General features: G+C 48.5%; 1 protein-coding gene across 10 annotated transcripts in view; it reads left to right on the top strand.

The window, feature by feature from the left end:
* The window catches only part of LOC140426646 (retinoic acid receptor RXR-gamma-A-like), a 547,996-nt gene that overhangs the window by 256,332 nt on the left and 267,635 nt on the right, over nucleotides 1-24,029 (top strand). For all 10 annotated transcript variants that reach the window (XM_072511720.1, XM_072511724.1, XM_072511717.1 and 7 more), the window contains one exon: nucleotides 15,184-15,443. In XM_072511720.1, coding sequence (XP_072367821.1) covers nucleotides 15,184-15,443 — 260 coding nt within the window. The remainder of the gene's footprint in view (nucleotides 1-15,183; nucleotides 15,444-24,029) is intronic.

Here is a 24,029-nt window from a genome sequence, read left to right on the forward strand (position 1 = left end):
CAGTATTACGGTGGCAGAAAGGATGTTTGATGAGGACTCGTCTACTGAGGTAGTATGGGCTGAGGTTAGAAACAGGAAAGGAGATGTCACCCTGTTAGGGGTTTTCTATAGGCCACCGAAAAGTTCCAGAGATGTAGAGGAAAGGATTGCAAAGATGATTCTGGATAGAAGCGAAAGCAACAGGGTAGTTGTTATGGGGGATTTAACTTCCCACATATTGACTGGAAACGCTATAGTATATACTTTAGATGGGTCCGTTTTTGTCCAATGTGTGCAGGACGGTTTCCTGACACAGTATGTAGATAGGCCAACGAGGGGCGAGGCCATATTGGATTTGGTACTGGGTAATGAACCAGGACAGGTGTTAGAATTGGAGGTAGGTGAGCACTTTGGTGATAGTGACCACAATTCGATTACATTTACTTTAGCGATGGAAAGGGATAGGTATATACCGCAGGGCAAGATTTATATCTGGGGGTAAAGCAATTATGATGCGATGAGGCAAGACTTAGATGCATCGGATGGAGAGGAAAACTGCAGGGGATGGGCACAATGGAAATGTGGAGCTTGTTCAAGGAACAGCTACTGCGTGTCCTTGTTAAGTATCTACCTGTCAGGCAGGGAGGAAGTGGTCGAGCAAGGGAACCGTGGTTTACTAAAGCAGTCAAAACACTTGTCAAGAGGAAGAAGGGGGCTTGTGTAAAGATGAGAGATGAAGATTCAGTTAGGGCCCTCGAGAGTTACAAGTTAGCCAGGAAGGACCTAAAGAGAGACCTAAGAAGAGCCAGGAGGGGACATGAGAAGTCTTTGGCATGTAGGAGCAAGGATAACCCTAAAGCTTTCTATAGATGTAGATCTATTTTATAGATCTACATCTATAGATCTTTCTATAGATCTGCAGCTGTACAAAACCTTGGTAAGGCCACATTTGGAGTACTGTGTACAGTTCTGGTCGCCTCATTTTAGGAAGGATGTGGAAGCTTTGGAAAAGGTTCAAAGGAGATTTACCAGGTGTTGCCTGGAATGGAGAGTAGGTCTTATAAGGAAAGGTTGAGGGTGCTAGGCCTTTTCTCATTAGAACGGAGAAGGATGAGGGGCGACTTGATAGAGATTTATAAGACGATCAGGAGAATAGATAGAGTAGACAGTCAAAGACTTTTTCCCCGGGTGGAACAAACCATTACAAGGGGACATAAATTTAAGGTGAATGGTGGAAGATATAGGGGGAATGTCAGAGGTAGGTTATTTACCCAGAGAGTAGTGTGGGCATGGAATGCACTGCTTGTGGAAGTAGTTGAGTCAGAAACATTAGGGACCTTCAAGCAGCTATTGGATAGGTAGATGGATTACGGTAGAATGATATAGTGTAGATTAATTTGTTCTTAAGGGCAGCACGGTAGCATTGTGGATAGCACAATTGCTTCACAACTCCAGGGTCCCAGGTTCGATTCCGGCTTGGGTCACTGTCTATGCAGAGTCTGCACATCCTCCCCATGTGTGCGTGGGTTTCCTCCGGGTGCTCCGGTTTCCTCCCATAGTCCAAAGATGTGCAGGTTAGGTGGATTGGCCATGATAAATTGTCCTTCGTGTTGGGTGGGGTTACTGGGTTATGGGGATAGGGTGGAGGTGTTGACCTTGGGTAGGGTGCTCTTTCCAAGAGCCGGTGCAGACTCGATGGGCCGAATGGCCTCCTTCTGCACTGTAAATTCTATGATTAATCTCGGACAAAGGTTCGGCACAACATCGTGGGCCGAAGGGCCTGTTCTGTGCTGTATTTTTCTATGTGTTAGATATGTCAGGAATAAACAAATGTCTAGGGTAAGAGTAGGGCCAGTCAAGGACAGTAGTGGGAAGTTGTGCTTGGAGTCCGAGGAGAGAGGAGAGGTGCTAAATGAATATTTTTCGTCAGTATTCACATAGGAAAAAGACAATGTTGTCGAGGAGAATACTGAGATACAGGCTACTAGACTAGAAGGGCTTGAGGTTTATAAGGAGGAGGTGTTAGCAATTCTGGAAAGTGTGAAAATAGATAAGCCCCCTGGGCCGGATGGGATTTATCTTACGATTCTCTGGGAAGCTAGGGAGGAGATTGCTGAGCCTTTAGCTTTGATCTTTAAGTCATCTTTGTCTACAGGAATAGTGCCAGAAGACTCGAGGATAGCAAATATTGTCCCCTTGTTCAAGAAGGGGAGTAGAGACAACCCCAGTAACTATAGGCCAGTGAGCCTTACTTCTGTTGTGGGCAAAGTCTTGGAAAGGTTTATAAGAGATAGGATGTATAATCATCTGGAAAGGAATAATTTGATTAGAGATAGTCAACACGGTTTTGTGAAGGGTAGGTCATGCCTCACAAACCTTATTGAGTTCTCTGAGAAGGTGACCAAATAGGTGGATGAGGGTAAAGCAGTTGATGTGGTGTATATGAATTTCAGTAAAGCGTTTGATAAGGTTCTCCACGGTAGGCTACTGCAGAAAATATGGAGGCATGGGATTCAGGGAGATTTAGCAGTTTGGATCAGAAATTGGCTAGCTGGAAGAAGACAAGGGTGGTGGTTGATGGGAAATGTTCAGACTGGAGTCCAGTTACTAGTGGTGTACCACAAGGATCTGTTTTGGGGCCACTGCTGTTTGTCATTTTTATAAATGACCTGGAGGAGGGCGTAGAAGGATGGGTGAGTAAATTTGCAGATGACACTAAAGTCGGTGGAGTTGTGGACAGTGCAGAAGGATGTTACAAGTTACAGATTCACATAGATAAGCTGCAGCGCTGGGCTGAGATGTGGCAAATGGAGTTTAATGCAGAAAAGTGTGAGGTGATTCATTTTGGAAGGAATAACAGGAAGACTGAGTACTGGGCTAATGGTAAGATTCTTGGCAGTGTGGATGAGCAGAGAGACCTCGGTGTCCATGTACATAGATCCCTGAAAGTTGCCACCCAGTTTGAGAGGGTTGTTAAGAAGGCGTACGGTGTGTTAGCTTTTATTGGTAGAGGGATTGAGTTTCGGAGCCATGAGGTCATGTTGCAGATGTACAAAACTCTGGTGCGGTTGCATTTGGAGTATTGCGTGCAATTCTGGTCGCCGCATTATAGGAAGGATGTGGAAGCATTGGAAAGGGTGCAGAGGAGATTTACCAGAATGTTGCCTGGTGTGGAGGGAAGATCTTATGAGAAAGGCTGAGGGACTTGAGGCTGTTTTCGTTAGAGAGAAGAAGATTAAGAGGTGACTTAATTGAGGCATACAAGATGATCAGAGGATTGGATAGGGTGGACAGTGAGAGCTTTTTTCCTCGGATGGTGATGTCTAGCACGAGGGGACATAGCTTTAAGTTGAGGGGAGATAGATATAAGACAGATGTCAGAGGTAGTTTCTTTACTGAGAAAGTAGTAAGAGCGTGGAATGCCCTGCCTGCAACAGTCGTGGACTCGCCAACACTAAGGGCATTCAAATGGTCAATGGATAGACATATGGACTATATGATAAGGGAATAGTGTAGATGGGCTTTAGAGTGGTTTCACAGGTCGGCGCAACATCGAGGGCCGAAGGGCCTGTACTGCGCTGTCATGTTCTATGTTCTATAAACAAGGACAAAACCATAGAGTTGAAGAGCTCGCGCGCTGGACTGGTGAATGAGGACTTGGCTGACTCCTGTGGAACTGTAACCCACCACCACCCTCTGACAAACCCCAAAGGCACTCTGACCCCACCACCAGCCTTTCAGAATAGGAAAGCTCTCAGGGATATTAGTGAGTTCTGAGTTTATAAGTGGTTTTATGCTGGATATGTAAGGACACTAAATATGGTGTACATTATGTTCAACAAGCTACAGGCATTTTGCATTAAACCTTTAACATCTTTTTGTGGTCAATTTACATTTTATAACCGAGAGTGCGGGTAAGAGGCATAAAGTGGGGTGGGTACGGGGAGCAAGGAGAGAATGGGGCAGGACAAGGATAGGGGGCAAGTGACGGGGGGGAGGTAAGGATGGGGTTGAGGTAAGACTGGGTGGGTTAAAGGGTGTTGCATAGGGCAAAATGGTGGAACAGTAGGTGGGAGCTGATGACCGAAGGCAGGAGAGGGGATGAATGACAGAGGTGATGGAGGCCAGGTCACAGAAAGTCAGGATGGGAGCCAGGAGTAGAAAGGTGAATGAGAGCCGGGTTGGGATAGATTGAAAATTCAACAGGAGCAGGAGTGATCTCGCTGGCAAAACCTGACCACGAGATACTGGGCAAGTGGGAAAACATGCAGTGTTATCTCAGACGATGGGCTTTATGGGGTGTGAGATGTTGGCACCTGAACCTTGTCCAGGGCACGTACCTGAAACTCTCTTGCAAGAGCCACATGTTATATATCGGCTGAAGACTGCTGCTTCCCGCTGGCTTGCTACGCACTCGCTGACGCTCCACTGTCACAACTTAGCAGTATCAGAAAACAAGCAGATGGCAGACTCAATATAGGTTAATGCTACCCTGAAGGGCAGTCGCTGACAGTACTGGTGAGGCTGGCATTACACTGATACACAATAGAGCTGATGAAGACAAGGATTTACTGAGCTAACAACCACTTCAGGCTTCATCCACTAGGCCCAGATGCACTAAAGTATAAAGGGTTGGATTTTATTTGAGCTATGATCTAATTGCATCGTAATATCTTTGTTCTCATTCTAATTTTATGTTGCTAACTGAGGAATTACATGATATTATTACTATAAACCAAACTTTTCCTGTGGAATGTTATTGACGGCCTGGACTACAGCATCCTATTCTATTCTAAAGTCACTGGACTGCATTAGAACCAAAATATTTGTGTTTAGCAGCCTGGATTTATATAGCACCATTAATTTGTAAACCATCCCTTATCACATCAGGACTGCAAGCAGACACAAAATGGACATGAAGCCACTTCTGGAGCTATTCGGAGCCTTATGCTGTATTTAAAACCCCCATGTCTTGCGAGTGTTTGATGGGGACAGTGTAGAGGGAGATTTACTCTGTATCTAACCCTGTGATGTACCTGTCCTGGGAGTGTTTGATGGGGACAGAAGAGAGGGAGATTTACTCTGTACCTAACCCTGTGATGTACCTGTCCTGGGAGTGTTTGATGGGGACAGTATAGAGGGAGATTTACTCTGTACCTAACCCCGTGATGTACCTGTCCTGGGAGTGTTTGATGGGGACAATGCAGAGGGAGCTTTACTCTGTATCGAACCGTGTGATGTACCTGTCCTGGAGTGTTTGATGGGGACAGTGTAGTGTGGCCAATGTCTGTCCTAGATTTAATTGTGATAAATCTCTCCTGGCCAATGAGGCAAGCAATGCCAGGGCATCCAACATCAGTGAGAGTAAGCACCTTTAAGAGAGGAGGAAGTGGAGTCCATGGAACTGTACCCCATTGAGCGTCAGCACCTCCAGGAGAGGAGGGGAGAAATTGAGAGGAGAAAACAAAGTGAATACTTTAAGCGGGGCTAAATATGAAGAGGAACACAAATTGGATTTTAACATGCCAAACGTAACAAGCCAAGTGTGATCAATTGGATCTTGTACTCCAGTCTGGCAGCACTTTGAATTAAAGCAGGAACGTGCTGCCCCATTGCCCCTAAAGTATCAGTACAAACCTTGGAAAATGACATTGGGAGCCGACTGCAGTGTGTGATTGATGGTTTGGTTGGTGGTGTCTGTGGATCCCGAGAGGCTACTTGTGGTGTAATAATAGAATTACTTGTCAGTGTATTTCTGCTACACTCTGGAGGCTCCATGTCATCTTTCATCAGGACAGTGGACAGGTCATCTTCACAATTCTGTGCACTGAGTGTTACAATCAGCAACTGCTCTCTTTCCCAAACCGAACACAGAAACTGAGCTTCAGTTTAAACCTAGCGCAATGTGGATCGCTACCTGGGGTAGGGATCACCTTGGATTTCCACCTATGGAAGAAATTTAATTAGCGTCTTCCACAACCGAGTGCACTTCACAGTTAGTGCTCTTTGAAGTATGCTCACTGTTGATATGTAGCTGGCAATTTCAGCACAGCAAGTTCTCACAAACACCACTTGAGTGACTAGTAAATCTGCACTTGAGGGATAAATATTGGACAAGACACCATGAGATCTCCCTGCTCCTTTATGGTGGCACAGTGGTGAGCACTGCTGCCTCATGGCACCAGGGACCCGCGTTTGAGTCCAGCCTTGAGTGACTGTGTGGAGTTTGCACTTTCTCCCCCTATCTGTGTAGGCTTCCTCCGAGTGCTCCGGGTTCCTCCCACAGTTCAAAGAAGTGCAGGCCAGGTGGATTGGCCATGATCTATGTGCAGGGTTACGGCAATAGAGGGAAGGAATGGACCTAGATCGAGTCCTCTTTCAGAGGGTCAGTGCAGACTCAATGGGCCAAATGGCCTCCTTCTGCACTGTAAGAATTCATTGGAATACTGCCATGGGATCTTTTACAGGCACTGGAGATGGCAGGTGGAGACTCGTGTAACGTTTCATCTGACTGGAGTGTCAGCCTGGATTACAGACTCAAATCTGGACTGGGTCTCAAACCCAGGACCTTCTGTCTCAGCAGCTAGCATGCTACCCACTAAAGCACGACTGACACAGTTGGTGAAATGTTTGACTCTGGGAGTGGTTGGGTCAGCGTCTGGGCCTCCGGCATTCCCAATGTTTGTGATGATCTGCAAACCTGAAAAAGTTTTGCTGTTTGTTTTAGGGGAGGAGACGTGGTAATTACGATGACGCAATCCCTGACGAGGTATTCAGCTGCCTACCTCCAGCCTGTGGTTTGACATAAAACCTACCGCATTGAAATAGGCCTAATTAGCTTGTGGCAGCAGTGTCAGGTCTTCATGTGACTTCTCTCGCGCCACGTCATCGCATCCTATCACCATATCCTTCTCGCTTCCCCAGAAATACATCTGTGCTATTTGCCGTAGCTATTCCTAGCGATAGTAAGTTCCATTCTCTGTATAAAGGAGTTTCTCCTGAATTCCTGGATTTATTAGTGACCATCTTGTATTTATTCATCCGATTCTGGGCTCCCCTCGAGGGAAACAACATCTCCAGTTGGTTCAGTCTTTCCTGACAGTTGTCCCCTCACCGTTGAAAATCTATTTTGCAGCTTCACTGTCCCTCTTTGTAATGTGGAGATTTGATTCCACGCTGTTCCCCTCAAACCCCCCTGTCCTGCCAGCCAGCCCCCCCTGACTCCGACCCGTTGCTCCCTGTCCTCCCCAACTACCGTAAAACTTTGAACTCAGAAACATGGCTCTTCTTTTATCAACCTCTCCACTCCTTGCACCGCTTGACAATCGCCTCTCTTCTCCCCACCCCACCCCACCTTTCCCTCCTCTGACTCCAGTCTCCTGCGTAACCATCTCCGCTCCTGCCCATCACACTCTGCTCCACCTCTCCACCAGAGGTGGCAGAGCCTCCAGGCCCCTTGGGCTCTCGGTCGTCTTAAACCAGGAATGCTGGTGTGCTTCTCTCCCTGTGTTCGGAAGCCCAACATGCCACCATCCGCGCCTCCCCCTTACGCCCTGGGTGGTATCTTGCCACAATGACCATTGTAAAGATTCTGTGTTCAGTGTAAGCCAGGCTAGCTGGTACAGATCAGCTTCTTGTTCACACGGAACACTGAATCACATCCCTGTCTTGATTCTGAGCAAGGAGAACAGCTGGAGGTCATTGAGCCGCGATGAAAGGTTAAAAGAAGCTGACATGTGCCAAATAGCAGCAGAGCAAAATATACAGGTTCCATCTGCATTGAAGGCGACAGAGTTGTTACGTAGACTGAATGTAATTGTTGTTTCTGAAGGGAACAGAGGGACTCTCGAGTACCTTCTGTAGGTGTGTTGATATTAGGAGGCAAGCCTATCTAATCCTTCCCCTTATGTTATCCTTCATTCCACTCAACCCTACTCCGCCAGCTCCCACATCTCTCCATCCTCACTCGCTGCCCAGAGTCACTTCTTGAGCAGCTCCAGATATTCATGATCCATGGCCAATTTAACCATGTGGTGCATCACGATCTATCCTGAGCAACCCCACACACCATTCCCAGCAGGTGATGGGGAGAGAGCGCCCTTGGGCCTGGCCAGCATTTTTTTTTTAATAAACAATTTTAATGAGGTATTTTTGGCATTACAAACAACAACAGTATAAAACAAAAACAGTGTACACAGAAAAAGAAAAATAGTGCAATCTCCGACTCCCATCCCGCCAAGACCCGCCTAATTGACCCCCTATTCTACGCTACCCTAATCTCCCCCTGCTGACGATTAATTCTCCGCGAAGTTCTTGAATGGTTGCCACCTCCGGGCGAAGCCTAACAGTGATCCACTCAAGGCGAACTTAATCTTCTCTAGGCCGAGAAAGCTAGCCATGTCAGTTAGCCAGGTCTCCGACTTTGGGGGCTTTTGAGTCCCTCCAAGCTAACAGTATCAGTCTCCGGGCTACCAGGGAGGCAAAGGCCAGAACATCTGCCTCTTTCTCCTCCTGGATTCCCGGGTCTTCCGACACCCCGAAAATCGCCACCTCTGGACTCATCACCACCCTTGTTTTCAATACTCTGGACATGACCCCCGCAAACCCCTGCCAATATCCCCGATGTTTTGGACAAGCCCAGAACATGTGGACATGGTTCGCTGGTCCTCCCGCACATTTTACACACCTGTCTTCCACCCCAAAGAATCTACTCGTCCGGGCCACTGTCTTGTGGGCCCGATGGACCACCTTGAATTGGATCAAGCTGAGCCTGGCGCAAGTTGCGGTCGCGTTGACTCTGCTCAACGTGTCCGCCCATAAGCCATCCTCCATCTCACAACCAAGCTCCCCCTCCCACTTGCGCTTCAGCTCCTCGGTCTGCGTCTCCTCCGCCCCTATAAGTTCTTTGTAGATGTCCGAGATGCTCCCCTCTCCCACCCATCTTCTAGACACTACCCTCTCCTGGATCCCCCTTAGTGGCAGGAGTGGGAAGGATGATACCTGCCTGCGCAGAAAGTCCCACACCTGTAAATATCTAAATTTGTTCCCCCTTGCCAACCCAAACTTCTCCTCCAGCGCCCTCCAGCTAGGGAAGCTCCCCTCTAAGAACAGGTCCCCCATCCTCTCAATTCCCGCCCTTTTCCATACTTGAAACCCCCCATCCAATCTCCTCGGGCCAAACTGGTGGTTGTCACATATTGGGGACCAGACCGATGCTCCCACTGTTCCAACGTACCTCCTCCACTGACCCCAGATCCTCAAGGCTGCCACCACCACGGGGCTGGTGGAGTACCTCGCCAGCGGGAACTGCAGAGATGCCGTTATCAACGCCCCCAAACTGGTGCCCCCTACGTGAAGTTGCCTGTACATGAAACTGCCTCCATCCGCTCCCAAACCGCCCCTGCCTCCACCACCCACTTCCTTATCATGGCTATGTTAGCCGCCCAGTAGTAATTACTGAAATTCGGTAGGGCAAGCCCCCCCTCCCCCCGATTCCGCTCGAGCATCACCACCTTCACTCGCGGGTGAGCTGCCCACACAAAGCCCAGGATGATTTGGGCCTGGCCAGCATTGACCTACTGTGGTTCGCTGGAAAGCAGTCTTTTCCCTAACGATTCACTCCTCAGCACAGAGGCTTGAGTAAGTGACATTACTCAGGCTGACATTCCCAGCACGAAATGAGGGAGCGCTGCACTATCTGGGGTGCTGTCGTTCAGTTGAAACATGAGTCTGACAATCTGTCTGCCATCTTAGCTGAAAGGTAGAAGCTCCCACAGCACCCATTTCATAGAATCATAGTACAGCGCAGAAGGAGGCCATTCAGCCCATCATATCTGCACCGGCCCTTGGAAAGAGCACCCTACTTGAGCCCCACGCCTCCACCCTAACACCTTTATCCCCCGTAACCCAACCTAACCTTTTTGGACACTAAGGGCAATTTAGAATGGCCAATCCACCTAACCTGCACATCTTTGGACTGTGGGAGGAAACCGGAGCACCCGGAGGAAACCCACGCAGACACTGGGAGAACGTGCAGACTCCACACAGACAGTGACCCAAGCCAGGAATTGAACCTGGGACCCTGGAGCTGTGAAGCGACTGTGCTAACCACTATGCTACCGTGCTGCCCACTTGAAGGAGAGCATTACCCAGTCATTTGGTGCTGTTTGTGGAACCTTGCCGTGTGCATGTTGGCCGCAGCCCTTCCCCCAATTGAACGGTGACTACACTTCAGTCAAGTTATTCAAAGGCTGTAAAAACCCTTTTAGGGATATCCTGAGGTGTAAGGCAGTGTAGGGGGCTGGACAGGGGGTTTGGTGGGGGGATGGAAGACTGGGATGGAACGGGTACCATAATTAACCTCAGAACCCCTGTCGAGGTGAAGTGGCAGCCTACTTCGAGTGACAATGCAATGGCGTCAGCATTGACTATCCCTCGAGGATGACGTCGACTCAGTGTCGAGAATATCTCCCGTGGGTCTATATGTGACTGAACAGTCTGAATCATTGAGCTGTATATATTAGAGGGGAGGCAGTGCCGTGGTTACATTGCTGCTGGATCAGAAATTTGAAGATCCAGGGTAATGCTCTGGGGACCCAGGTTCAGATCCCACCACGGCAGATGGTGAAATTTGAATTCAATACAAGTCTGGAATTAAAAGTCTCATGGTGACCATGAAACCATTGTCGATTGGTTGTCAAAACCCTTCTGGTTCACTCATGCCATTTAGGGCAGGAAATCTGCCGTCCTTACCTGGTGTGGACCACTTGTGACTACATGTGACTCCAGACCCACAGCAATGTCAACCAATTCTTACATGCCCTCTGAAATGACCGAGCAAACCACTCGGTCAGGGATGGACAACAAATGCTAGCCCAGCCAGCGATGGCCACATCCCATGAACGAGGAAGAACATGGGGCAGGACGTCCCATAAGGTAGCGGGATCAGGAGTGCAGGATTTACTGTTTTACTTCCTTTCCTCTCTGCCGCCACACTGCCTCATCTTTAAGATGTTGTGGCTCCCAAGTGTGATGCAGTTAGATGGACATGTTGTCACCATTTTGAATAATTTGTAGCAACCCCCCCCCCCAATCCCGCATCCCACCATGCTCGTCAGGACATGAATTCCCTCTACATTTGGTATTTTCCTGAAGGTGTGTTGATGAGTCCAAGATGAAAAGCTTTCTTTCAGCATAAACCCTGCCGCCTTCTGCACAGATGCTGCCAAACCTGCTGGGTTTTTGCAGCACTTTGGGTTGGATTCTCCATCCTCCCAGACGCGTGTTCCTCGTTCGCTGGAGGCGGGATTCTCTGATCCCGCCGCTCTCAATGGGGGTTCCCATTGAAACTGACCCACGGGTGGGGTGCACTGCCGGCGGGAAATGAGAATCTCTCCACCTGCGAACGGCCGGTGAATTTCAGCCATTGTTTCTCTCCCCAGGGAGACTCTGGAATATGTTGAGTGACGCAGTGACCCCTGCTGGCAAGTGTGAAGATTGGGTGAGGGTGGGGACTCAACTTGCGTAACTCCTGTGATTAAACAGCCAAGTCATTACCCCTGTCCCAATTTCCCAGTTGATGGTGATTCGGGGAGATATGGGGGTGGGTAGGGAGGGAGATGTGTGAGAATTCTCTCCTCCGACCCCTCGAGCTAAGCATCTTTCATAGACCAAGATGCCTTCAATTCCATGGGGATTGTTGGTTGGCTGGTTTCTGACTGTTGTAAAGCCAACACAAACAAAAACCCATCATTCGATCCTGGTGGGTGTCCAAAAACACACTGGGTGGGATTCTCCGGTCAGCGACACCGAAATCGCGATCGGCCGGAGATTCAACATTCGTGCTGAAATCGGGGGCGATGCCGGTTTCGCGATGCTCCGCCCCCTCCAAAGCAGCATACTCTAGGAGTATCGGCGGCCTCAGGACGTTGCCTGAGGCCCCCCCCCCCCCAATGCTCCGCCCCCGACCGGCCAAGTTCCCGACGGCGTGGGTCTCTCATGCTATTACTTGTCGGGAACTTGGCGTGGCGGCTGCGGAATGTCCAGCGCTGCCACAGTCGGGGGAGAGCTGATCTGCAGGCAGGGGGGACTTTAGCAGGGGCTGGGGGCACTGTTGGGGGGTGGTCCGGGTGTCGCGAGCCGGCAAAAGAGGAGCACTATTTTGTGGGCCGGGTCCGTGCGCGGCCGCACCATGTTGCACAGCGCGGCCGCTGCAGGCCGCCGCCATGTGCATGCGCAGCCACGGACCCGGCAATTTTACAGCCGTATCGGCAGCGAGAGCCAGGTGCTCTACGCTGCCTGCCTACTAGCCCCCTACCAAACGTAGGATCGGTGGCCACTTTGCGCCAAAGCTTTGGTCGTAAAATGCCACCGTTCCCATGCCGGCGTCAGGACATAGTCTGAAAATCGAAGAATTCAACCCATTCATTGCCACGCTCACTGATCATCATTAGATTGTAAAATGCAGGGGAGCTTGAAGCCACAATGCTCTTAACAAGCCTGGTAGCTGATGGCTCACTGTTTGCCCGCCGACAGAAAGGGCCGGGGGGGAATAAAACAAACCCGCATTTATATAGCGCCTATCATGTCCCACAGCATGTTTTAGTCTATGAACTACTTCATGAAATTTAGTCCCTGCTGTAATGCTGATAACCTTGCAACCAATTTGTGCACAGCAAGATCCCACAAATGGCAATCAAATGAGTAATACGTTTTTAAAAAATAAATTTAGAGTACCCAATTTTTTTTCTCCAATTGTGGGGCAATTTAGCGTGACCAATCCACTTAACCTGCACATCTTTGGGTTGTGGAGCTGAGACCTACGCAGACATGGAGAATGTGGAAACTCTACATGGACACTGACCCGGGGCCGGGATCGAACCCAGGTCGGCGGTGGCGTGATGCAGCAGTGCTAACCACAGCGTCACTTTGCCGTCCTCGAAATGAATAATATGTTAATGCCGTTGACTGAGGAATCAATATTTGCCAGGACACTGAGGAGAACGCAAGGGACTAGGGTTCAATTCTGGCCTTGGGTGACTGTGTGGAGTTTGTACGTTCTCCTTGTGTCTGTGTGGGTTTTCTCCGGGTGGTCGATTTTCTCCCACAGTTCAAAGATGTTCGGGTTAGATGGATTGTCTGTGCTAAATTGCCCCCGAGTGTCCAAAGGTTTGGTGGAGATGCAGGAATATGTGGGAGTTTGGGGCTAGGTAGGGTGCTCTTTCGAAGGGTCAGTGTAGACTTGATGGGCAAAATGGCCTCCTTCTGCACTATAGGGTTTCTATGATCTCATGACACATAGGCTGAGGGACTGGAATGCCTACAGAACTAAAACCCAGGGATGCTGAGGCTACGAAGGAATTGCCAGAAGGTGCCAAATTGCAGGTTAGGGACACGGGGAATCAGTTCGTCTTTTGGGTCAAGGTGAGAGTCGGGGACCGAGCAGTGAGAACAGGGTTTTGGTGAGTGGGAAGCCTTGTTCCGGCCTGGGTGACGAACAACTATTTGATCAAGGAGTGCATCGCACATTGCCCTAACAGAAAAAACCACCACCAATCATAATATAATAATAATCGCTTATTGTCACAAGTAGGCTTCAATGAAGTCACTGTGAAAAGCTCCTAGTCGCCACATTCCGGCGCCTGTTCGGGGCGGCCAGTATTGAACCCGTGCTGCTGGCATTGTTCTGCATTGCAAGCCAGTTATTTAGCCCACTGCTAAACCGGATGGTGATGAAACTCGGAGCATGATGCGGGAGCCTAAAGATGGCAATGTTGGTACGCAAGCAGGAGTTGATGTTGAATGTTCAAAGGGGATCACAAACTACTGATGGACAAGAGCACTGTGTTCAGCAAAAGGGGCAATTTAATCCATGTTTGGTCTACCCAGGGTAGAGGGAGTGTCACATAGCTGAAATTGGACATGGATAGAGATACAGAATGGGCGATATTGCACTGGATGTCTCTTCTGTACTCCAATATTTGGTGCTAAAGGTTTTAGCAGAGCTAGACATTGATAGAGGGAGATTCCACCTGTTGTGCCCCTGCCCAGTGTCCTCTTTCAGCTATCTTTGATTATAGCAGGTGCAATGTGGAGTATATCCAATACTGCCTATCGGGCTGAAGAACCAAAGTGGGTGGGGGGGTCGGGGTAACCGGAGGGTCATCGGCACACTGGAGAGGAGGAGGGGTGAGCCAGCTTGCTACTGGAAGGGGGCCGTGTGGTGGGAATTGGGGCAGAGTGGGTGGGCGGAAGGATGTTTTTGGTTTCAGAGAGGTGCAGGGAGAGTTTGTGCAATGGGGCGGCCACATTTGGGGGCTCTTCACACGCCATCAGTGTCACTGAAGCTGCAGCATCAGCTACACAACCAGCCCCTTGGACTCGAGAAAAAATATAATGGTCAATGGCCAGAAAGCTGGTGAGGTTCACTGGAAGCAGATGCACCAGGACAGGACTGGACCTGGCAATGCAGGGTGTCATTAAGTGAGGACTGGACTGGCCAGGCAGGGCACCAGAGTGGCACTGAGGGCAGGGCTGGACCAGACCAGATAGGGCAGGGTGGCATTAAGTGAGGGTGGGATTGATTTGTGCTCTCCTCCATTGGAAAGCCACTCAAAGCTCAGGCATGAAAAGTTGCCACAGGTGAAGTGGTAGCAAGAGAACCATGTCCACAGAGGAGATGGTGGCTTGGTTGTAATGTCGCTGGGCTAACAATCCAGAGGTCCAGGCCAATGCTCCGGGGACACGGGCTCAAATCCCAGCATGGCAGCTGGTCGAATTTAAATTCAATTAATTATTTTTTTCAAAACTGGAATTGAAAGCTGGCCTCTGCATTGGCGACCCATGAGACTATCATCAATTATTATAAAAAACCATTGGGTTGAGTATTGCCCTTTGGGGAAGGAAATCTGCCATCCTTACCCAGTCTGGCCTACCTGTGACTCCAGACCCACAGCAATGCTGTTAACTCAATTGCCCCCTGAAATGGCACGCCACTTGGTTGAAGGGTAATTAGGAATAGGTGACAAATGCTGGCCTTGCCAAAGCAGCCACATCCCATTGAAAATTGTTTTAATAAATTCCCAGAGAGGTAGTCAGAATAGTGAAAGCGCAGACAATATCGTCCAGGCTGTTAACCCTTCCACACCCTCTGTGTAATTATGTTCCTGTACATTGCTAACTCTGAATTATTTTCTTCCGTTACAGACTCCGCAATACAAGTGAATTCCACATCAATGAACTCCCCTCCCCCACACTCGACAGTGAACTCGATGGTCGGCCATCATTCAATGATCGGTTCCTCTGCAAACGCTTCACGCTCTCTCACCACCTCCATGGCAAACCTGGCTTCCCCAGTGAATGGATTGGGATCTCCGTATCCAGTCATCACCTCATCGATAGGCTCCCCCTCGGTGTCCCTCCCATCTACTCCGGGCATTGGTTATGGACCACTCAGCAATCCTCAGGTAAAACCTCTAAACCGGTTCAACGGTCATCAGGTCAAGGGTCGTCTCTGGCAAATGAACGGATCATTTTTAAATGGACTGTCATTATAATCAGTAGGTCATAAGGGTAGATGGGGGCATAGTGGTAATGTCACTGGACTAGTAATCCAGAGGCCCAGGCTAATATTCTGGAGATGTGGGTTCAAATCCCACCATGGCAGCTGGTCAAATTTAAATTCAATTAATAAAAATGAATTAAAAACACATGACATATCATAGAAGCCCATCTGGTTCACTGATGTCTTTAGGGAAGGAAATCTGCCATCCTTACCTGGTCTGGCCTACACATTACTGTGGGTCTGGAGTCATGTTGTTGACTCCTAAATGGCCTAGCAAACCACTCAGTTCAAGGGCAATTAGGGATGGGCAGCAAACTGCCCACATCCTAAGAATGAATTCAAAACGTTCGGAAATGCTAACTTCAGAACAAGAATCCCACCAATCTCACCACCACCACCCCTCCCCCCCTCTGCTTTCAGTCAGATCCAAGGGCTGATCTGAATCTTAACTCCATTCTCAACTTTAATACCCTTACCCAACAAGATTGGGGCAGTGTCCGTTTAGACGTTTTCAGTTGACCCCCAGCTTTACGGAGATTGAGTTGTCCACTATCTTGTCAAGAAGTATTTCTTCATGCATATCACCCCTGAATGGCTGAGCTCTAACTTGAAAGATATACCACCTTGTTCTGAGCTTCTCGCATCAGAGGAAAGAGGAACTATGAAATAATTTAAACACCTGAAACACCTCAGTTAGATCAGCCGTTAATCTTCTCCGTACCGTCTATTTTAATTCTCTTTATCCCTGGCATCGTTCTGACGAATTCAGGCTGCACCTCTGTAATATCGCCTTCCTGAGGCTGTATGTGGTACTACAGATTCCAATATCAGCTATCTGAAGGCCTCTGGCCACTCCAACTAAGCACTTCCCAGATCATTTAAGCCCGAGAGCAGCGTTGCGCATTGTGGCTGCCTCAGGCTAAGTAACAAAGTCCTTGAGGCTTCTAGGGTCATGCTAGCACACAGACACAATGAATGGTTCAGAGTGAGCTTTGTTGCTCCAAATAGATGCTGCATTACCCCTTTGGTTGCCACACAATAGGAAGGATGTGATTGCACTAGAAAGGGTGCAGAAGGGATTCACCAGGATGCTACCTGGGCTGAAGGAACATTTCAACGATGAAGAGAGGCTGAGGTTGTTTTCCTTGGGGAAAAGAAGTTTGAGGAGGGTTGATTGAGGTGTACAAAATTCGGAGGGACATAGTTAGGGTAAATAGGAAGAAATCTTTCCCCTTAGTAGAGAGGTCAATAATCAGAGGCCTTAGATTTAAGGTAAGGGGCAAGTTCACTAAGTTCGTTCGGGGAAGGAAATCTGCCATCCTTACCTGATCTGGCCTACATGTGACTCCAGACCTTCGGCTTCGGAGAGCATCGAGCCATTGTGGCTCCTCCCCTTCATGCCGTGGCAATATATACACTGACTTTATCATTTGAGACCAGGGTATACTTCCAAACATAGAGGGTTCCCTGTCCCTGGTCACCTGAGACTAGAACAGAGAGACAGAGACAAATTCCACATCTTGTGGCCCTTTTAAACAACCAATCGGAGTATAATTCATGCAAGTTGCCCTGGTTTAGTCATGGTTATTATTCAAGATGTTTCGGCGAATCCTCCTACATCCCTTTGCTTGCATCTGGCTAGTGTGTGTGTCTTTTATTCAGTAAGAGCTGTACTCGCTGGGCTCGACCCACGTGGGTCCATTATATAACAATCACACAGCTCTGGGCCATTTGGCACTGATCCCAGCAGCTGAGGTCCCAGTAATCCAGTTCGACAAACACAGCGTAGCCTAACCTACAGAGTGCATGTCCGCACCAAGTCCTATTCCCCCGATTACTCGCGCGCCCACACTCCCGCTCCATCAACACCTCAGCATTTTTTTTTTGTTTAAATTTCATTCTTATTTCCAAATCCCTCCACATCCACACTCTCCTGTAACCTCCACCAGCCCCAACACCCTCTGAGGTATCTGCACTCTTCTGATTCTGGTCCTTCACACATCCTGGGCGGGATTCTCTCAGCTCGGGGCCTGGCCGGAGAATCCCTGCGACTGGCGCGAATCGGCCCACACGCCGGCACGCGATTCTCCGCAGGGCGGAGAATCACTTCCATTGGCGCCGCCATGGTTGGCGCGGTGCCGGTCAGGGACCGCTCTACGGGGTCCCCCCACCGATTCTCGGCCCGGGATGGGCCAAGCAGCCATTGTGAAAAAGCTGAGTCCCGCCGGCGCCATCCACACCTGCTCTCAGCCGGCGGGACCCGGAGCGGAAGGGGCGAGGGGCGGCTTGTGGAGGGTGAGGGGGATCCAGCCCCGGGGGGGGGGGCCTCCGATGTGGCCTGGCCCGCGATTGGGGCCCACCGATCTGCGGGCCGGCCTCTCTGACTGGGCGCCTCCTTTCCTACGCGCCAGCCCCTGTAGTCCTGCGCCATGTTGTGTCGGGGCCGGCGTGTTGAAGGAAGCTATGTGCGCGTTGGCGCCGTATGCAACAGCCGCTGCGCATGCGCGGCGCCAGTTCGCGCCGGGATCAGCAGCTGGAGCGGCGCGAACCGCTCCAGTGCCGTGTTGGCCCCTTGTAGGGGCGAGAATTAGACGTCGGGCCGGCCCGTACGACGATTACGACGGCATGGACCCTCTGCCGCGGGATTAGAGAATCCCGCCCCCTGGATTTTAACCACTGCACCTTTGCGGCTGTGCCATCAGCTCGCACAAACCAAAGCTTTGGAATTCCCGCCTTATGGCTCTCCACCCTTCCACCTCATCTTCATCTTTCGAGATACTTCCTAAAATCCTTGATCAGGCTTTTGAAGGTCAGAGTAATATCATGGTTTGGTGTCGAACCTGGTTGGAAAACACTCCTGTGAAACAAGTTTTAGATGTTTCCCTACATCAAAGATGCCATAAAACTGCAAATTGTTCTTGATTAAAGTCAGGTTTGAAGCAGCGACGGCATGTCCCCAGCCGCAGACGGTCGCTCGCTCCTCCTCCCAGGGCTTCACCAGGCTGCTTTGTGACATCGGTACCAGTGAAGCTGCCCAGAGCCATAGCTCAGTGGGTAACACTTCATCTCTGACTCTCAACGTTGTGGGTCCAGGTCAGATGCCAGAAACTGGAGCACAACATCCAGACAGACACCAGTACAGTACTGAGGGAGCGCTGCACTGTCCGACGTGCCAGCTTGTATCGAACTGTGGAGAGGGAGATTTTCCCTATATCCAATCTTGCGCTGTACCTGCTCAGGGAGTATTTGATGGGACAGTGTAGAGGGAGCTTTACTCTGTATCCAACCCTGTCCTGTGCCTGTGTTTGATGGGTACAGTGTAGTGGGAGCTTTATTATGTATCTAACCCCGTGCTGTACCTGTCCTGGGAGTGTTTGATGGGGACAGTGTAGTGGGAGCTTTATTCTGTATCTAACCCCGTGCTGTACCTGTCCTGAGAATGTTTGATGGGGACAGTGTAGTGGGAGCTTTATTCTGTATCTAACCCCGTGCTGCACCTGTCCTGGGAGTGTTTGATGGGGACCGTGTAGAGGGAGATTTACTCTGTATCTAACCCTGTGCTGTACCTGTCCTGGGAGTGTTTGATGGGGCATTGTAGTAAATTTTGTAGGACTGAAATCTGACCTTGAAGAGCCTACAATTCTCTAAAATTAAACAGGAGATGTATCTGAATTTTTGTGATGTAGCACATTCAGCAAGCTGCTGTCTCAAGCAGTGTTACTCATTCCTTAGAAGCACTCTGATGAACTTGCTGTTCCTTTGTGAGTTGTGCAGATTATCCTCCTACGTTAGCTGATGGAGAGTCTCTCAGACTGCAACATGCCGAATAGAGAACTCCCGTAGTTAAGGCCATTAAACTAATGCAGTTCCTGATCACAATTCACTGCCAGCTGAGTGAGATGACATCGAGTGAAAATGAAGAATTTGGAGAGTTCAGACTCTGCATTTATATGGCATCTCTCTGTCAAGTGATTACTGTATTGATCCACAATATATATTCTGTCATTGATGCCATTCATACAGAAAGCAGGTTGGCATGCTTCATCTTTCTGTTTACGCACAGATTTCTTGCTCCACCTGACTTGCCAACTCTTCCAGTTAGTGTCTGGCGTGAAGCTCACCAGCAGTACTGGAACCAAGTCAAGTTAATACTGTAGTGTAAGACAACTACACACACATGGACACCGCCTGTTAATACATCCATGCGAGACAGCTATACACACACTGACTCTATCTGTTAATACAGCAGAGTGAGACGGGTACAAAAACACACGGACATCGCCCGCTCATACGGCAGTGTGAAACAGCTATAAACACACTGACACTGATAGAGCAGCCTAAGACAGCTTTACACACACTGACACGTGTGTTAATACGTCAGTGCGAGAGAGGTGTAAATACACTGATACCGCCTGTTAATACAGCAGTGTGAGACACGTCTAAACACATTGACACTGCCTGCTAATATGGCAATGTGTTTAGACGTGTCTCACACTGCTGTATTAACAGGCGGTATCAGTTCGTTTGTACGTGTCTCACACTGTCCTATTAACAGGCGGAGTCAGAGTGTTTATAGATTGCCATATTAGCAGGCAGTGTCAATGTGAGCCATCTATAAACACTCTGACTCCGCCTGTTAATAGGACAGTGTGAGACACGTACAAACGAACTGATACCGCCTGTTAATACAGCAGTGTGAGACAGCTATGAACACACTGACACCGCCTGTTAATATGGCAGTGTGAGACAGCTATGAACACACTGACAAAGCCTGTTAATACAGCAGTATGCAACCGCTATAAATACTTTGGCACCACCTGTTAATAAAGCTTTGTGAGATAGGTAGAAGCACACTGACACAGCCTGTTAATAGAGTAATGTAAGACAGTTATGCACAGACCTTCCCTACCTGTTAACGCAGCTGTGCGAGACAGGTATAAACGTTCTGACACCGCCTGTTAATATTGCAGTGTGAGATAGATATAAGCACACTTGACACTGCCTGTTAATACAGCAGTGCGAGACAGTTATGCACAGACCTTCCCTGCCTGTTAATACAGCAGTGTGAGACCGGTATAAACACTCTGACATTACCTGTTTATACCTGTCTCACACAGCCGTATTAACACCCTGACACTACCTGTTAATACAGCTGTGTGAGACAGGTATAAACACTCTGACACTACTGTTATTGCAGCAGTGTGAGACCGGTATAAACACAAGTGACATCACCTGTTAATACGGTAGTGTGAGGCAGCTATAAACACTCTGACACCGCCTGTTAATGCAGGAGTGCGAGACAGCTATAAACACCCTGACACCGCCTGTGAATACAGCAGTGTGAGGCAGGTATAAACACTCTGACACTTCCTGCTAATACAGCAGTGCGAGACAGTTATGCACAGACCTCCCCTGCCTGCTAATTCAGCAGTGTGAGGCAGCTATAAACACACTGACACCACCTGTGAATACAGCAGTGTGGTGCAGCTATAAACACCCTGACACCGCCTGTTAATACAGCAGTGTGTGGCAGCTATAAACACCCTGACACTGCCTGTTAATACAGCTGTGTGAGACAGGTATAAACACTCTGACACTACTGTTATTGCAGCAGTGTGAGACCGGTATAAACACAAGTGACATCACCTGTTAATACAGCAGTGTGAGGCAGCTATAAACACACTGACACCACCTGTGAATACAGCAGTGTGAGGCAGCTATAAGCACACTAACTCTCTCCACATTTTTAATTGTAAATGTCTCATATCAATGATCTCTCCACAGAACTGAGTAACGTTAGGGATTAGTTTGAAGTAGGTGAAGGTTGGGTGGAAAAAAGAACACTAAGATTTGTGACAGTGTAAAAGATGTGGAGTGCGTTGCAGACCATTCAAGGAGTTGGAGTTGCCATGGAAACACACAGGTTGTCATCTGGAGCAATGGATAGTGTTGGTCGAGGCTCCAATATTACTCTCCGACACATGGCTGACCAGGAGTCTCTCCAGCTTCTTTCGCCTGCCGCTTTTTGGGAGCGTTTACAAACTTAACCTGTTTGACTGCGTTATGAACACACCTTCCTCGGCCACCAAGTCCTGAAGTGGGACATGAACCCAGAGCACCTGCCTCAGAGGCAGGGACGATACACACTGTGCCACAAAACCTCCAGTGTGGAAGATGGGAGAGATTAAAGGATACAATAATTGATGGTGCAAAGCCAATGGGAATGGGACAAGTAATGAAACAATAGATGTGCCTCGAGGAGATGTGAATGGCAGAATAGTGAATGGCCATCCAAAGGCAGAATAAAAGCTAAACCTGTAAAGAGAAAGGAAGCACAATGCAGAGAGTGATTATAATTTAAGGTTGCTGAACTCTCTGTTGAGTCCAACAGACTGCAAAGTACCTGGTTGAAAGATGAGGTGCTGTTCCTCAAGCTTCACCAGAACCTGAACGGTATAGACAAGGTAGACGCAGAAAGGATGTTTCCTCTCGTGGGTGAGTCCAGAACTAAGGGGCACTAGTTTAAAATGAGGGGTCACCCTAATCGGACAGAGATGAGGAGAATTTTGATCTCTCTGGAGGTTGTGTGACTTTGGAGCTCTCTGCCTCAGAAGGCAGGGGAGGTGGAGTCATTGAATATTTTTAAGGTGGGTGGAGCTGGATAGATTCTTGTTAGACAAGGGAATCAAAGTGTTATCGGGGTTAGATGGGGAATGTGGAACTCAACGCAAACAAAAATAGGTTGAAAGGATAGTCCCAGCAATTACAAGTCAGCCACTTTAATATCCGCAATGGACAAACTCCTAGAAACAATTATTCAGGATAGAATTAGTATAAGAAGAGTCAGCATGGATTTCTATTTTTTAAAATAAATTTAGAGTACCCAATTATTTGTTTCCAATTAAGGGGCAATTTGGCATGGCCAATCCACCTACCCTGCACATCTTTGGGTTGTGGGGGTGAGACCCTCGCAGATATGGGGAGAACGTGCAAACTCCACACCACACGGACAGTGACCCAGGGCCGGGATCGAACCCGGATCCTCAATGCCGTAGGCAGCAGACCTAACCATTGCACCATCGTGCCGCCGAGCATGGATTTCTAAAGGGAAAATCATGTTGAAATAACTTGGTGGTAACAGGAAGGGTCAATGATGGTAATGTTGTTGATGTGGTGTACAGGGACTTCCAGAAGATATTCGGTACAGTGCCACACAACAGACTTGTGAGAAAAGTTCTAGGTCATGGAATAAAAGGGACAGTAACATCATGGATACAAAATTAGCTGAATAATAGAAAGCAGAGAATAATGGTCAATGGATATTTTCAGGCTGGAGGAAGGTTTGTAGTGGTGCTCCCCAGGAGTCGGTGTTGGGACCCTTGTTTTTGCTGATATGTATTAATGATCTAGGTATAAGTGTGCAGGGGACAATTTCAAAATTTGCAAAAATAACACAAACTTGGAAGTATTGTAAACTGCGAAGAGGATAGTGTAGAACTTCAAACGGACGTAGACAAGTTGATGGAGTGGGCAGACAGGTGGCAGATGAAGTTCAATGCGGAGAAGTTTGCGATGAAGCATTTGGGCAGGAAGAACATGGAGAAACAATATGAAATAATGGGTAAAATTCTTAGAGGTGTAGGAGCAGAGGAACACGGGTGTATTGGTAAACTGATTATTGAAGATGGCAGGACAGGTGAAGAGAGCAGTTTATAAAGCAGCTACTAATTGGGGCTTTATTAATAGGGACGTGAAGCACAAGAACAAGGAGTTTATACTAAACTTATACAAGACACTAGTTAGACCTCAGCTGGAGTATTGTGTACAGTTCTGGGTGTCACACTATAGGAAGGATATGAACACGTTGGAGAGAGTGCAGAAGAGGTTTACAAGAATGTTCCAGGAATGAGACACTTCAGTTATGAGAACAGATTGGAGAGGCTTAGGACAGTTCTCCTTGGAGAGAAGAAGACTGAGAGGATCTGATAGAGATGTTCAAAATAATAAGGGGTCTGGACAGAATAGTTAGGGAGAAACTGTTCCCCCTAATTAAAGCATCAAGAACGAGAAGGCACAGATTTAAAGTGCTTTGGAAAAGAAGCAAATGTGATGTGAGAAAAAATTTGGTCACACAGCAAGTGGTTTGGGTCTCGAATGCACAGTCTGAAAATGTGGTGGAGGCAGGTTCAATCGAGGCATTCAAGAGGGAATTAGATGATTATTTGAATAATAATAATAGCTTATTGTCACAAGTAGGCTTCAATGAAGCCCCTAGTCGCCACATTCCAGCACCTGTTTGGGGAGGCTGGAACGGGAATTGAACCTGCGCTGCTGGTCTTGTTCTGCATTACAAGCCAGCTGTCTTAGCCCACTGTGCTAAACCAGCCCAAACAATATGGTGGGGAATGGCACTAAGTCATGATTCTCACTTGGAGAGCCGGTTCAGACACAATGGGCCAAATGGCTGCCTCCTGCACCATAGCAGTCT

Source organism: Scyliorhinus torazame, chromosome 7 (genome assembly GCF_047496885.1).
Source record: "Scyliorhinus torazame isolate Kashiwa2021f chromosome 7, sScyTor2.1, whole genome shotgun sequence".
Taxonomy (NCBI): Eukaryota; Metazoa; Chordata; class Chondrichthyes; order Carcharhiniformes; family Scyliorhinidae; genus Scyliorhinus; species Scyliorhinus torazame.